Below are 14,047 nucleotides of genomic sequence, written 5' to 3'. Positions count from 1 at the left end.
AGAAATAAGTAGATTAAAGTAAACCAGATAGATGTAAAAAATCACATTATGAGAAGGATGTTTAGTTGGGTGGAATTACAATCTAAATACAGTAAGAACAGGACATACATTTTAAGACATTTGGACATATCAGAAGATATGTTGTCATTTACAATTTATATAATTACAAGATCTTTTGAATTACCCTTCAGTCAAACTCAGCTACTAAAAATAAGAAGTTTTCAGTGAAGAAATGACTTTCAAAGGACAATTTAAAAGAAGGAAAATCAAATGGAATGATAGTTGTAACTTTACCAAACTGAAGGAGTTAGAACTCAGTATTTTGCCATATTCCCAATCCTGATGTCACCAAAACAGTTTGTGGGTTTAACAAAATTGCCCGAAGAGGCCTGTGTGTGAGAAAGCTGGTTATTTTGATTCCTTCAGCTATGGATTCAAAAACGTATCCGTGTACCCAGGTTTTTTGTTTGTTTGTTTGTTTGTTTGTTTTCGGTAAAACAATCTCTAACTTTCATTTAAATAATCAAACATCATATTTGAAAAACGCCACATTCCATAGAATAAACTTAGAAACTGTCAACTCTGAACTTCTCTATTCAAACCACAGTCTTACAAGGTGGAAAGCACAGAAAGAGACCAAAAGATAATTTTTCTCAAGGTCTCGGGAAGTGGCCAGATGAATGTTTGCATTGCTTGCAATTTGCTGACAGGCTGTTTTGCTGGTGTGCATTAGCTGCTTTATCCTACACCTACGTTCAAAATCAGATTTTTTTTTCTTCTAGCCTAGCTAAGGGATGCATTATCAGTTATAATAGATATTTCTTTTTCTATTGCTCATTCTAAGTGTGATAACTTTAGCAAATACAAAACCATTTATTGTGCAGTATTACATTAATTTAACTTATGACTTTTACTGCCACCATTTATTTCTCCAGTATGCCAGATAGCTAAATTTTTGTTCTTCATTGATAAATAAGTTAGGAGGGGGTGAGAAATTCAATTTCTGTAAGGACCTCTTCAGTGTTAATCTCAGTAATTTTCCAGCTGTAATCTGATGCAGTGACTGCATTAGTTCTTCTGGTGACCAAGAAAACATGTAGGGACATTGGCAAGCCCTCCTTTTGTGACTGAAGTGTCGCTGGAGGCAGCACCACCCCTTCCCATTGAATAGCCATCCGCAAAACTGTCATCCATTTCGAGTGGTTAAAAAAGAGAGAGGAGTCTCTATGTAGATGTATTTCAGGGTTTTGTTGTTGTTGTTGTGAATAGAAAAACTGAACAATACAGAGCATTATCCTGCTTTGGATTTTACTGCAAAACTGTTATATGAGTATGTGCTGGTGCTTCCCAGGGCGAGGAAATACTTAGATGTGAAGAGTTTGATGGCCTCCATGTTAACTCACATGCTCTTTCATACATGACTTTCTGTCAGTAGATGAAAAACTCACAAACATAAACTATATAATCTGTAGAAAACAGATTATGTGAGCTGAGCTCTTATAGCTACTTGGGTGGAGGTACCTTCGAATGTTAGAGCAGTGATGATAGAGGGAGATCATGCTAGAAAATTGGGTCAGGCAGCTTTGCTAGAGATTCCGTGTGATGAAACATGCAATTGGAATTGTCCCTGCTGTTTCATGGACATAACATACTACACAGAGATTGGTGGCAGCAGAAACATTGTGAATGTTGATGTTATAAAATATTTGTATTTTATATATAAAGATGTCACTCTGACAGAGTGTCCTCATCAGACAGCTGCTAAAAGGCAATCTAGTGAGCTCCCACAGTGTGCAAAGAAACATCAGTGCAACATAATTCTATTGAGGACAGTCCAGTCTCTACATTGTTGTGGAATAAATATGTGCAACCAGAGGAGAATGGCTGCCACTGAATCCGCACTTAATCTAAACCTTTTGTGGATCATGATTTTTTAAAAATGTGTATCCCAAAAAGTGGGATTGCAGGTAGCGATAGTTTCCGTGGTACGTCCTTCTCAGAGAAGAAGATACAGAAGTTACATCCATCATACGTACGCCTGTGCTAATATGCTAAGAAACTGAGCCAAAAGGGTATGAGGGAATATAATGGAGATTATATTTGTGATTTATTTGCATATGCATAACAGTGGCACTGTTTTGCATCTCCTATATGAAAATCACACTACTGAACTAATGTTACCAAGGCAGGTACATACTATGTTATATTTAATTGATAAAGTTGTATTTTAACTGATGAATTTCTATGTATTCAGAAAACTCACCCACCCATCTCCCAGCAGACACACACACACATACACACACACACAACACACACACACACACACACGGAGTCCTCTTTGGGACGGATGGCATGTATTTCAGTGACAGCTGGCTGCGGTTAAGATGCAGGCAGTGGCCATGGAACTCATCCACAGCTGCTAGTCAGCCCATGAGGAGACTGATCCTGTGACAGTGGCATCATTAACGTCAGATACTAACCACCTGAGAACATAACCTGGCGTCCCACTTTGATGTCAGAGAGTCTCACTGTCCCTTGCAATGAAAAGGCGTGTTGTGTTCTTTAATATAATACGATGATGCAGATTTCTGGTTTTGTCAGGGAAGAGAAGCATGTGTGGATAATTTTATACAATAAGAATTTGTATACAACATTTACTGTTACCTGAAGGCATTGCAATGATTTTAACTGCACTAAACATAGAAGGCATCATTTTCTCATGTTTTTCAATTAATTTTTAGGTCCTGTGGATGTCAATATTTTAGCCAAATGTAATCCCTGTTTATCAAATCCGTGTAAAAACGATGGCACCTGTAATAATGATCCAGTTGACTTTTATCGCTGCACCTGTCCATACGGTTTCAAGGCAAGTAGAACCTGTGTGGTAGTAATGACCTGCAAACTCAGCTTTCCTTGGTGGGCCTGAATTATTTTGTTGTGCCGACAACTATTTTATTTCCACTCAACTCTCCTTGGCCATTCCTTCTCCAGGGGCAGGACTGTGCTGTCCCAATTCACGCATGCATCAGTAACCCATGTAAACACGGAGGAACCTGCCACCTAAAAGAAGGAGAAAAAGATGGATTCTGGTAGGTCATCACTAGTCTGTGATCTTCTCTGTCTAAAGTTTAGAGGAGGAATAAGTAAGCAAATCATGAATTTTCCTTTTCAAATCAAGGAATATTATTTTTAAAAGAATGCCAGAAGCCTGTTCGTAAGGACAATATGTATGAGTCCCTCTCTGCACTATAAAACAAATGGAAATGTTACAGTATTCTTAGCTCAGGAGGCTACAAAATCAAGCCATTTAAAAACACACACATGCACACATTATGATTAATCAAGGCAGATTAGGTCAAGACAAAACAGTGGCTCGTTATGCTAATTAGTCACAGAATAGTCTCCTCCTGCAAGTTGTATATATATTCATCTGCTGTTTGTGTATCACTTTAAAGACAGTGTATAATGAATGATACGAGATAGTTCCCACTGAAACAGAAAATTAATGATTCATTTCCAAGCCACAATATGAGTAGACAAACATGCTGTGAACATCTTTAATCTGGAGTTATTTCATCATAAGGCCAATTACTTCAGATCTACTTCATGAATTATGAATGGAGTTCTTATAATGACACTAATAATTTCACATAAGAATGCTAAAGTACTACTGAAGCTTGTTAGCAATATCACTTTTTGTAATAAACGTGCTTCATTTCTGCATTCTGTTATGAAATTGTCTCTTTTTCATCAGGACTTTTCAAAGATTATTCTGATACCTATCAGGATTAAATGTACAATGTTTTATGCCAGTGAGAAAATTTGCATTTGTTGAAACTTAAAGAGAACAGTCACATTTTATAATTGCAAGGAAGATAAAATTTTATTTTCAGATTTCTTTTTCTGTTCTGAGACATAAAGAACATTACACATAGGGTAGTAGGTGTTGTTGCTTTTTTTTTTTTAAAGTTAGAACCAATTCCTCCTCACTTATGAGCAAAGAGGTGTGAATTATTTTATGAAAGTATAACTTGAGATAAAGATATCGAGGGCTGTAGAGTGAACTTTGCTTGTGGTTTAGACCTACAAATATATTGGATTTCTTGACTTACAGGGCCATCTACCATCTTGCATCCAACACAAATTTCTTTATCATTTTAAATTGTTTCTGATTTGGGCAATATTACCTTAAATTGATGCTTACAACATGTTATTTAAAACCATTTTAAAAATCAGTTTCTTATAGTTAGAAGTTCTGTAATTGATGAGTGTATTTAGTTTTTTGTTGTTTTCTTTTCCTCAATCTTTAGACCGCGTGTGTGAGCACGCGCGCGTTTTAAATGCACGGAATTTTTCTTTTTTTCCCCTTTTTGTTCCCCTTGGTGTTCAGGTGTATTTGTGCTGATGGATTTGAAGGAGAAAATTGTGAAGTCAATATTGATGACTGTGAAGATAATGACTGTGAAAATAATTCTACATGTGTCGATGGGATTAATAACTACACGTGCCTTTGTCCACCTGAGTACACAGGTAGGAAGAATAGGAAATGCCCTGCCATTAATGTATACATCTGAAAGCATCATGGGAGCTCTACTGCATATGCTTTGTAAACCATTGTCTTATTCGATAACTGGTAGTTGTTTTGGAAATTAGATGTAATGTTAGTAACAGACAGAGTTCAAGATGATTTCAGCCAATGAACTCAAAGACCCACCAAGCTCAGTTGTAATACAAGCATATATCATAAAGTCATGGTGTCCAGCAAAAACGAAGTCATCACACTGAAGCTATCAGTCCCACAGTTGAATGACATCTCCATACAAAGCATTTCTCCCTTGCCGCCAATATACATGTGTATGTAAAAAGAGGGCCATTACCAACCCACCAATATACACGTGTATGTAAAAAGAGGGCCATTACCAACCCACCAAATATACATGTGTATGTAAAAAGAGGGCCATTTCTTTACATAGTGAAAACATAATTAAGTACTTGAGATTATTTGTGTCCACACTTGTTCCTTCATTAATGAGGGGTTTTCCTCTAGTAACTCATGTTGTCCAAAATACAGCACACATAGGAAGATATTGAGCACTTTAGATAATCTTATGAGACCATCACCTTTTTTCTGACATTTTTGTCTCATCAGATGATTAATCTGATAAGACTGTCCAAACCGCTTAATTTCTTCTGGATAAACCAATTCGCTGGAAAGTCAACATCAAGCTTATGACTTGTCTACTATGTCAGAATATCTGTTTTTGATTTATTTTTGTGCCTATGAATAAGAAATTTCACAGTTACAATCTTGCTTTCTTAATAAACAACATAGTTTTAAAGTTGATAGGGAAAAAGAGAATGTTATACATTTTATTTGTCAGAAAAAAATGGGGCAGTAGAATCTATCAAACTATTCCAAGTTACCATTTTCATTTTGCTGAGTATTTTTCATTAATTGCATTTATTTACATATAATTAAATCCACAGTTAAGAGTATCAGAGGGTGAAATAACTATGTAAATGACTGAGGTTAACATGTTTAAACATGAAAGATGAAATCAAATCTATATGATTAACTGTCCCAGGGATTTGTTGGAAAAAGCATAGAAATGTAAGCTTTTATGGAATACCCAAATTAATCAATGCATTTGATTAATTACCTTTCTTGATGTGAAAATGCTAGACAGAATAATTGGGTTCTGTTTTGACACCCCAGATCTTTTTGGGTGCCTCGGTAGCTGCCTTTTCCATGGTATACCCGTAAAGTACCTGATGCCATGTAAAGTAATATACTCAGTTTCCAGTAGAAATCTCAACATGTTGTATCCACCAACTGCTCTATTACATACATACAGCCCTTAGGCTCCTAGGTGGGCAGAATCTGAGTGCTCTGTGATATTTTGCATTAATAAAGGATAGGAAGTGAATCCAGCATGCACGGATTCAGAAGTCTTGGAGCTACCCTGAGAATTGAGTTTTATTGGCTGGGCTGCTTTGGACTTGTATAGGAAGCCCAATGTTTGTATTGAAGTCTGTTACCTAGATTTACCTAAATAGAATAGTTCTCTTTTCCCATCATTTGTTCTAATCATTATAGAACGGGCTAAATTCACTCTTTAAACCAATCTGCTCTGACCAGGACAAATTGGACCCAAGGATTTCAAGCACACTTTGGCTAGACATTGACGTCCTGAGGACAGAAACCCGGAATTTATCTCTGTCCCCTGACTGTTGACAACCGAGACGTGAGAGCTCTGCCACGTTCAGGCTCTTAGGGGTCTTTTTTATGATCATTTACAGACGGTGGCAGAGTCTTCTGAATTGGTTTGGAGGGGTCCTCCTGCTTTGGCTCAGATTTGCTCCACTTTATTCCTTATCCATTTCTTTTGAGTCTTTGTCTTATTTTCTCACCCTTCATTTTCCTAGCTCCCTTCCTACACTTGATCCTCTTGAACACATACTTTCTCCACCATGATGACTCAGTTCAGTGCAACTCCCTCTGAGATGTATTATGAAACCTCATCTCCCTGACTCAGATCTCTATCTTTGAAACATTAAAAAAATAAGGAAAAAAAATAAGAAAGAAGTGCGCACGCGCGCGCGCACACACACACACACACACACACACACACACCACACAACCACAAAGCTCAACAAACTTTTTAGCCAAAATGTGACATCTGTAAAAGCTATCATGTGCGAACCTGCCAAGACTATCTGTCAAGAGCCATTTGGTTCTCAACAAGAACTGTGACTCTTTTAGTCCTTTTAAGCATAGCCATTGCAGATATCAGTTTGCCTTCATTTTGGCAGAGTATAAACAAAAATACTGAACTCAATAGAAATGTCATAGCATACAAAACATGAAGATATTACCACTATAACTTTGGGCAGAGTCTTGTGGGCGATGCAGGGGTTGACGATTTGGCATTAGCGCAAATGTCTAAATGAGGCACGTTTGGAACTCATCTATTAACTAGTAGTTTTGTCCACATGTGAAGTGAGCTCATTTACAAAATATCAGACAACCATCTGCAGAATTTTAAATCAGTGGCACATAGTGGTCTTTCATAATCGGAAAGTATAAATTGGGCTCTAGAGTTTTATATCCTGCTTCATCCAACTCTGCAGTTAGGGAGGAATTTTCTTAGAATGTGGCTGTATTGTTTTAGATTTAAGTTTGGAATCTGATTAATGAGCGTGAGATCTGGGAACAGAAACCCTGCTATGCTCAGGGAATATAATAATGTTGTCATTGTTTAAAAATCATTCAAGTCACAAGTTGCTTGCTGTTTGAAGATTTTTTTTACTCTATACCCCAAAGGCATACAATGAGAAAGTGAACTCTTTAGTTGGAGCAAATAAAACTCCATGGAAAATGCTTGTAAATTATTATGGGGAAAGGTTTTACATTTGGCATCCATGGCAAGAGTCAGAATGGACATACGGTTGTTAACGGAGACAGTTCAGGAATCTGAAAACAAACTCGGACAGAGAAGTCGTGACGTGACGGGCAGGCTATAAAACATGGCTAGAAATATTCAAAATAAAATGAACCGCCATTGGGACATTCATTAAATTTATTTAAGCCCTTGTGACCAACACCACAGTAAATGGTTATTGATTTGTTAGAGGACAATACTCTCTGCTCTTTTCTGCTGCAAGGATTGACAACATAAATTGTAAGGGTCAATATTGTTTTTCTATAATCTGACCCTTGCTCTACCCTCCCCACCCTAGTTACCATACTGTTCTTTTCCACTTAATTCAATCCATTATCGGTCCTTCTAGTTGTATAATATATGGCTGTTGATTGCCAGTATTCTTCAGGCAAAGTTAATTTTTGAAAAGTTAAATTCACTATCACTCTACATTCAAATCACTACGCTAAGGATTGAGCAAGTAGGACTCCGGAATTGCTAAGCAAATAATTTAAAATTTTACTCTAAGGTTTAATTATAGCTTGAGAGATTTTTTTTTAATCATTATTATATACTTTCTGAAAACAGGCCTTTCTTGCAGGTAAATTTTCAAGAAGTTCCTCAAATTACATAAGCTCAAAACCTTATAAAAATGAAAATTATAAAACTTGACGCCTTTTCTTAAGCTCTGGTATGAACTTAGGTGTTGAACTGAAAAATGTGTTTTTGCATGTTTCCTAAGTGTCAGGATCCTGAATCTGCTCTGTCAGGACTGTTTCTTAATTAACCCTATTCTCACGGACCTGCCTACCAAGATGGTATAAAGTTGATCACAATGTACACCACGGTGTTGTTTAATGGAATTACATAAACTCAGAAAGTGAAAGCGTCCATACCAGTTGGGCATGTAAAGGCTTAGAATGTACTTTGTGGAAAAAAATGCAGACCATTTTAATTTTTCCATGTTGCACCATTATCTCTTTGTTTTCCAAATGTCCAATGCCCACACACAAGCTATTAAGTGCACATCTTGCAAAGTAAGGCTGCTGGTTAAGTCACCTGGTGTAGACGCAGCTCCCTAGCTCCCTCCTTTCCTCCATGTTTGTGCATTTGGCCGGCTGTAGGTAAGAAATCTAAGCCTTGCTTCCCTTTGCTCTCTCACCCTTGGCTTCTCTGTTGTTAAATGCTGCACATTAGCTTCCTGTGCTCTGCTGTTGTATCGCAATGTAAAAAGTCTTTTGTCTCTTCTGTCTTTGTCGCTGCCAGCTGCTAATCTGAATGAGGTGGAAAAAGGTCAGTTGCCTTTTAAGTCTATTATGATTTTCATTTTTGTTTCCCTCTCTTTTAAAGCTATATAGGCTTCATTATGTGTACGTGGGAAAAAGAATGTTGACACAATCTGAAATCTGGAATCGATATGTTGAGGCGGTGGTTCAGAGCCTTGACAGATGGATAGCTGTGCCAGACACTATAAGAAGGGCATCTGAAATGCACTTTACCAATTTCTAGAAGGCTATGAGAGAAACCCTCTGAGTGGGAAGAAGGGGTGGCTAAAAAAGAAAGAGTAATGCTTTCTACTTTCTGCTTGTCTGTATGCTTTTATTTTTTTAAAGACACCGTGACAATTTTTCCAATAGTGGGGATTTTTCCAATGACTTTACTATCTTTAGTAATTTGAAACATGAAAAATATTGAAAGGTATATAAGTTTATTAAAACAGCTTTTACAATAACTATATAAAGGCCAAGAGGTTGATTTATAAAATGACATTGTCAAATTCATATTATCGTACGTCATGAGTACCAGGCACTATTTTTAAAGTGTAAGAAGAGCCGTATCTAATCATTAGTGTCAATATGGCCTATGGGGCTCCCCAAATATATCAGGGCCCAGGAAAGGGTGCCCTAGAAGTGATGAGGGCGGGAGGCATATCTGCGGACTCATCACGGGAATCTGTGCAATGTTATCTTAAAGATTCATAATTATTACTAATAACATTGGATTTTTACTCAACCCGCTCGCTGACCAAAAGTCGTCAAGTGTCTCAAGTACAGGGAGCCCGTGTGTGCTTGTCGTAACAGTTCCATTTGCATGTGCAGCTCTGCCTGTAGGCTTTGAGGGCTGACGTGGAATGCATTGTATAGCGGCATTCTGGGTCTCCTCTTGCTAAGGACTTACTTCTTTCTGTCGCATTGTTCAGGTGATTTACTGTGTTTGGTCACTTACTCTTACTATGTGCAGAGTTAAGTTGGGAAACATGAAAAAATGTTTTCATATCTTAGAATGTAAAAATATAGCCTGTGCAGTTCTCCGTGTGGATTCATGCATCCAATTCCACTGTTGGTCAAATGTCATCTCTTTTTTTATGAGTGCTAAAGCGATTGGTGGTCTGGGCAGGGAGGCCTAAGGCCTGCGTCTATCTCAGAAACACAATAGCAATTACTCTGTCACAGGAATATGCCCTGAAATAGCTCTGTGTACTCTCAGGAGCACACTTGGCAGTGTGATCCTGTTTTAAGCCACCATGTGGTTTCATGTGTTGACTACATTTCATCCTTATGTTTATAAAAGAGGTCTTTTATTTCCAGGAATCCACTGCTGACCGAATGTGCCTTTCAAAGCAGTCAAGTCATTCTCTATTTTTTAAATACAAAATTCAACTAGAAATTAAATGAAATCTCTTTATAGCACTGAGGGTAATTGTCTTAAATAAAAAGAAGCTTCCTAATTAGCTGCCATATTGTTAATTGGAAAGAACCTTGTAGATATGAACAATAAGGATTTGAGCAATCGCTTATATAAAACAGTGAGAAAGCACCTACCCAAGGATATATACCTTGTAAGTAGGGGTCCAGATGCCACCCAGTGTCTACCTGACCCCAAGGCAAGCACTCTAATTTGGGAGCCTACCACTGGAACCAACATCCCTTCTTATGTGCTGCCATCTTCCAGCCTTGGACTCTTTTCACATCCCACAGTGGCTCCAATTAATTATTTATGCACATTAAGCTTGTCTTCTGCTGTCTCTTCAGCTTCTCATACACAATGCACATTTGAAAAGAGTAAAGCTGCAGCTACCAAATTCAGGTGCAGACAAGCAATCTATTTTATGAAACTGCCCAGTCAATACCTGTACAATTAATTAATTCCCCTGATGAGTAGGCTACCTTTCCACCACTTAGGGCAGGTGGGATACTGATGAATTTGTGTCGCTAATGGGAAAAGCTTGGGTTTCTCATCCTGGCGCTAATATTTTTCAACTCTGGGACCTCTCTCAGTTTTGTGTTTTTCTGTTTGTTTGTTTTGTTTTTTCTTCTGTGAAACGAAGATAGTGGCATCTGTCCCACCTCACATAGGTTTTTCAGAATAGCATGGAAGAATGTATAGGAAAACACTTCAAAATAGTATATGTCTATACTCCAGAAATATCAGGGGCTGCCCTGTATGACAGGTGTTAAGTTTTGCATCATGTAATTCCAGCCATTATCGCTATAGTGACATGGTTTAGATGATCCGATGCCATTCCTGATGGCATAAGAATTCTTACAGGAATTTTGATACAGAATATCCCACCTAAGGGAAATTATATGTGTGAAGGAAATTTCTTTTCCCATATATTTCAGGACTCCTTTTGAAAAATTATTATTTTGTTATTTTTTATACTCACTTCAAAGTCTTTATTTATGGATAAGTCTTTGATTCTCTTTATCCCCTTACTCTGTTTTGAAATGTAAGGAAATATTAAACTCTGAAGAACTCTTAGTTTTGGCTGTATTTTTAGGTTTTGTGTATACTTTTGGATTTTCATGATATTGTAATCACAGTGACTCCTTCTGTTATTAATTCTGCCTCGATGTGTATGAGGGCTTTTTATCAAGTCAGTATAGTTGCAGCCTGCAGTCTGTTTTAACTAAAGAGAATGCTTTGGCAGCTAAGTGATACTGTGTGGTTTACACCCATCTTCCAACCTTTCAAAGCCTTCTCAAATGCCTTTGACTCTCAGAAAACGCTTTAAAGATTCCTTTTGCTCTTCAGTTAATAGGCAGGGCCCATTGACAGTTTGGCTTCACCAAGACTTATTCATTCTAATTTGGATTTATTTATTTTAAAAACGAGTTTAAATATTTCTGCAGTTTCAGTAGCTGTTGGAATTGGCTCCATGATTTAGCTCCGATGAAGAAATACTAAAAAACACCTCCTTTTTTGTTTATTGATTGTGGAGGTAAGAGTTTCCATTTTAAAAGTTCAAAAGATATTTACTGACCAAATACCTTCCGCAGGACACTGTAGTCAGCATTGGAAGTGATACAAAAATGCATCAAACATTTCCCTTGTCTACCCTTGTCTTTGGCTTTGGTCTTCCCTGCAAGTTCAGACTAGGTCAGTTAGATCACCAGTACAAAGCGATCGTTCCTCATATCCCAAGAAAGTTAACATCATAATATAGTTACTTTGCAAGTTTGTAAAGAGAAACACTCCTATCTGTATGGAGACTAATTAAACTCGCTGGCAAACAGGCATTGTGGAGCCATCCATTTTATATCATTAAGGGCAAAAATGAGAACATAAAACGATTTTTTTGTTGTTGGAAACATCTTCTTAGCCACATCTACAGCATGTTTTCTGGAGCCTTCCTATTTTGAATTGCAATTAACTTTATGTCATAAGGTTACTCTGTGCCCATGTCCCCCGTGTGCACGTGTCCTGTTTTGCATACTTTTGGCACCAAGAGGACATTTATCAGTGGCTAACATAGCTTCAGGAATTCACAGTCCCTCAAGATCAGGTCCCTGTATTTCTCTACTAATAACAGGATTTCATTAAGTTTAGAGAAGTGGGTGTGATCTGGATTGCTTATTGATCATATTGTGAAGGGCAGTTAATCATTTCTAGTGGCTAGGACAAATTTCAGGGTAGTGAACACAATGAAGAAAGCCTCTGAATTTTAAAAGGAATCATCTTCAGAAAGATTTGGCTCTTTTTGAAAAATAAGAAATAGATACACATGGTTCATATGTAACTCTTTTCTTTCTGATGGAATAAAGAAAGCCAATTGGGATAAAGATACTAAATATTCAGATTGGAAACTAGGCCTCTGCCCACCGGAATCTGGTCTGGAGTTTGGGATTAAAACCTTGAGCAGAGTATGTAACAAATAGTTCTAGCTTGGCTCAGCAAAAGGAGAGAAAGCAGAAATACTTTTTTTTTTCTTTTTTTTTTTTTTCCCAGTCCGATTCAATGGATCTGTCCTGGGATGACTCCCACAATCCCATCAGCTGTGTCCACCCTCTACTGTTTCTCCATCTCCCTCCTGCGTTGCCCCGCCTATGAAAGGAGAGAGAAAGTTTTCCCTTACATGAATAAATACAAATGGGAAACCTACAATATTTTTCCTAAGAATTGGATGGGATATTTAAAATTTGGTAATGAGCGTCATTAAGGCCCATTTATCTTAACCTTTCTCAAACATGCCACTTCAGTGCTTACTCTCACACTTCCTTGATTCCCGGGTTCATCCTCTCCATTTCCTTGGGATTGTCATTATTTGGCAGATGAGATGGTAGGAATGTCTGGGTCAACAGGCTACCCACCTAGTCCAGCCTGCACGGGTGCACCTCAGGCTGGGATGGCAGAACACAAGTTGCTACCAGTTTTCTCATATTCTCTCTGCTTCTCTACATCATGCCTTATGCCATCCTGGTATCCTTCATAATCATTTAAGAAGTATTTTTTTTATTGGAAAAGCAATCAAATAAATATTATCTTTCACATTTTTCAACAGCCATCAAACAAGTCTAGTTTGTGCCAGATGATTTGCTAGTTAATGCCATGAGAATGAAAGGTCCAAACACATAAATAGAGGCATTTACCCCCTGCCTTCAAGTAGTAAACTTTGAAGAAATTAAATCTCATTTATTTGACCCAATAGGTTGTTTTTTGTTCTTTTCGCTTGCTGTGCCAATTCAAGAAGAGTAAAACTAGTACCATTTATTCAGGATTTCCTTGAACCAAGTAAGAGCTCAAAATACAAATATTTGAAGAATGATGCATTTGACCCTCCAAAAATCTGTGTCCTGGGGATTCTGTCAGGAATTCAACCAGACTTCCTCCTCTATTACAAGTATATTTTAAAATGTCATAACAGATTAAGTTTAACACTAGAATTCTGGTCCAGTTATTCAGATTGCTGTCATAAGTTCCCTTTCTGTTATTATCAATATCAATGATCCTTTTTTATTAAAAAATAAAAAACAAAAAACTAGTTTGGTACAATTTATGAACAGGAACAAGAACATCCGCTGCGGTGACATCCACAGAACCCTCCCCACCCCCTCCATACACCCAAGAGCCCAGAATGGGCGCGGAGAAAGAAATTAATCTGGCTACATTAGCAGAAACTAGCAACAGTTACGTGTTCCAGCAACTCCATGTACCCATATCTAAAATTCGTTTTGTTGTAGATAAACATGCCTGAGCTGAATTTAAAGGGCCAACTTTTGGGAAGATTGAAATGAGATACTTATTGATGCAAATCTACCCTTTCCTATGTCTCCATTAGTGTAAAACAAATGAATACTTTAAACAGCGGGATTTGAACTAGAAAATTCCAGAAATCCTAACCCATG

The 14,047-nt window shown here is 37.5% G+C and overlaps 1 protein-coding gene across 3 annotated transcripts in view; it reads left to right on the top strand.

Moving 5' to 3' along the window:
• The window catches only part of SLIT2 (slit guidance ligand 2), a 331,024-nt gene that overhangs the window by 280,574 nt on the left and 36,403 nt on the right, over nucleotides 1-14,047 (top strand). For all 3 annotated transcript variants that reach the window (XM_074321782.2, XM_019743903.3, XM_019743900.3), the window contains 3 exons: nucleotides 2,742-2,866; nucleotides 2,992-3,089; nucleotides 4,391-4,530. In XM_074321782.2, the coding sequence (XP_074177883.1) occupies nucleotides 2,742-2,866; nucleotides 2,992-3,089; nucleotides 4,391-4,530 (363 nt within the window). The remainder of the gene's footprint in view (nucleotides 1-2,741; nucleotides 2,867-2,991; nucleotides 3,090-4,390; nucleotides 4,531-14,047) is intronic.

The sequence above is a fragment of the Rhinolophus sinicus genome, chromosome 1 (assembly GCF_057876585.1).
Source record: "Rhinolophus sinicus isolate RSI-liver-muscle chromosome 1, RSI-T2T, whole genome shotgun sequence".
Taxonomy (NCBI): domain Eukaryota; kingdom Metazoa; phylum Chordata; class Mammalia; order Chiroptera; family Rhinolophidae; genus Rhinolophus; species Rhinolophus sinicus.
Note: the sequence above shows the minus strand (reverse complement) of the source record. Positions and strands in the feature narration are given on the sequence as shown.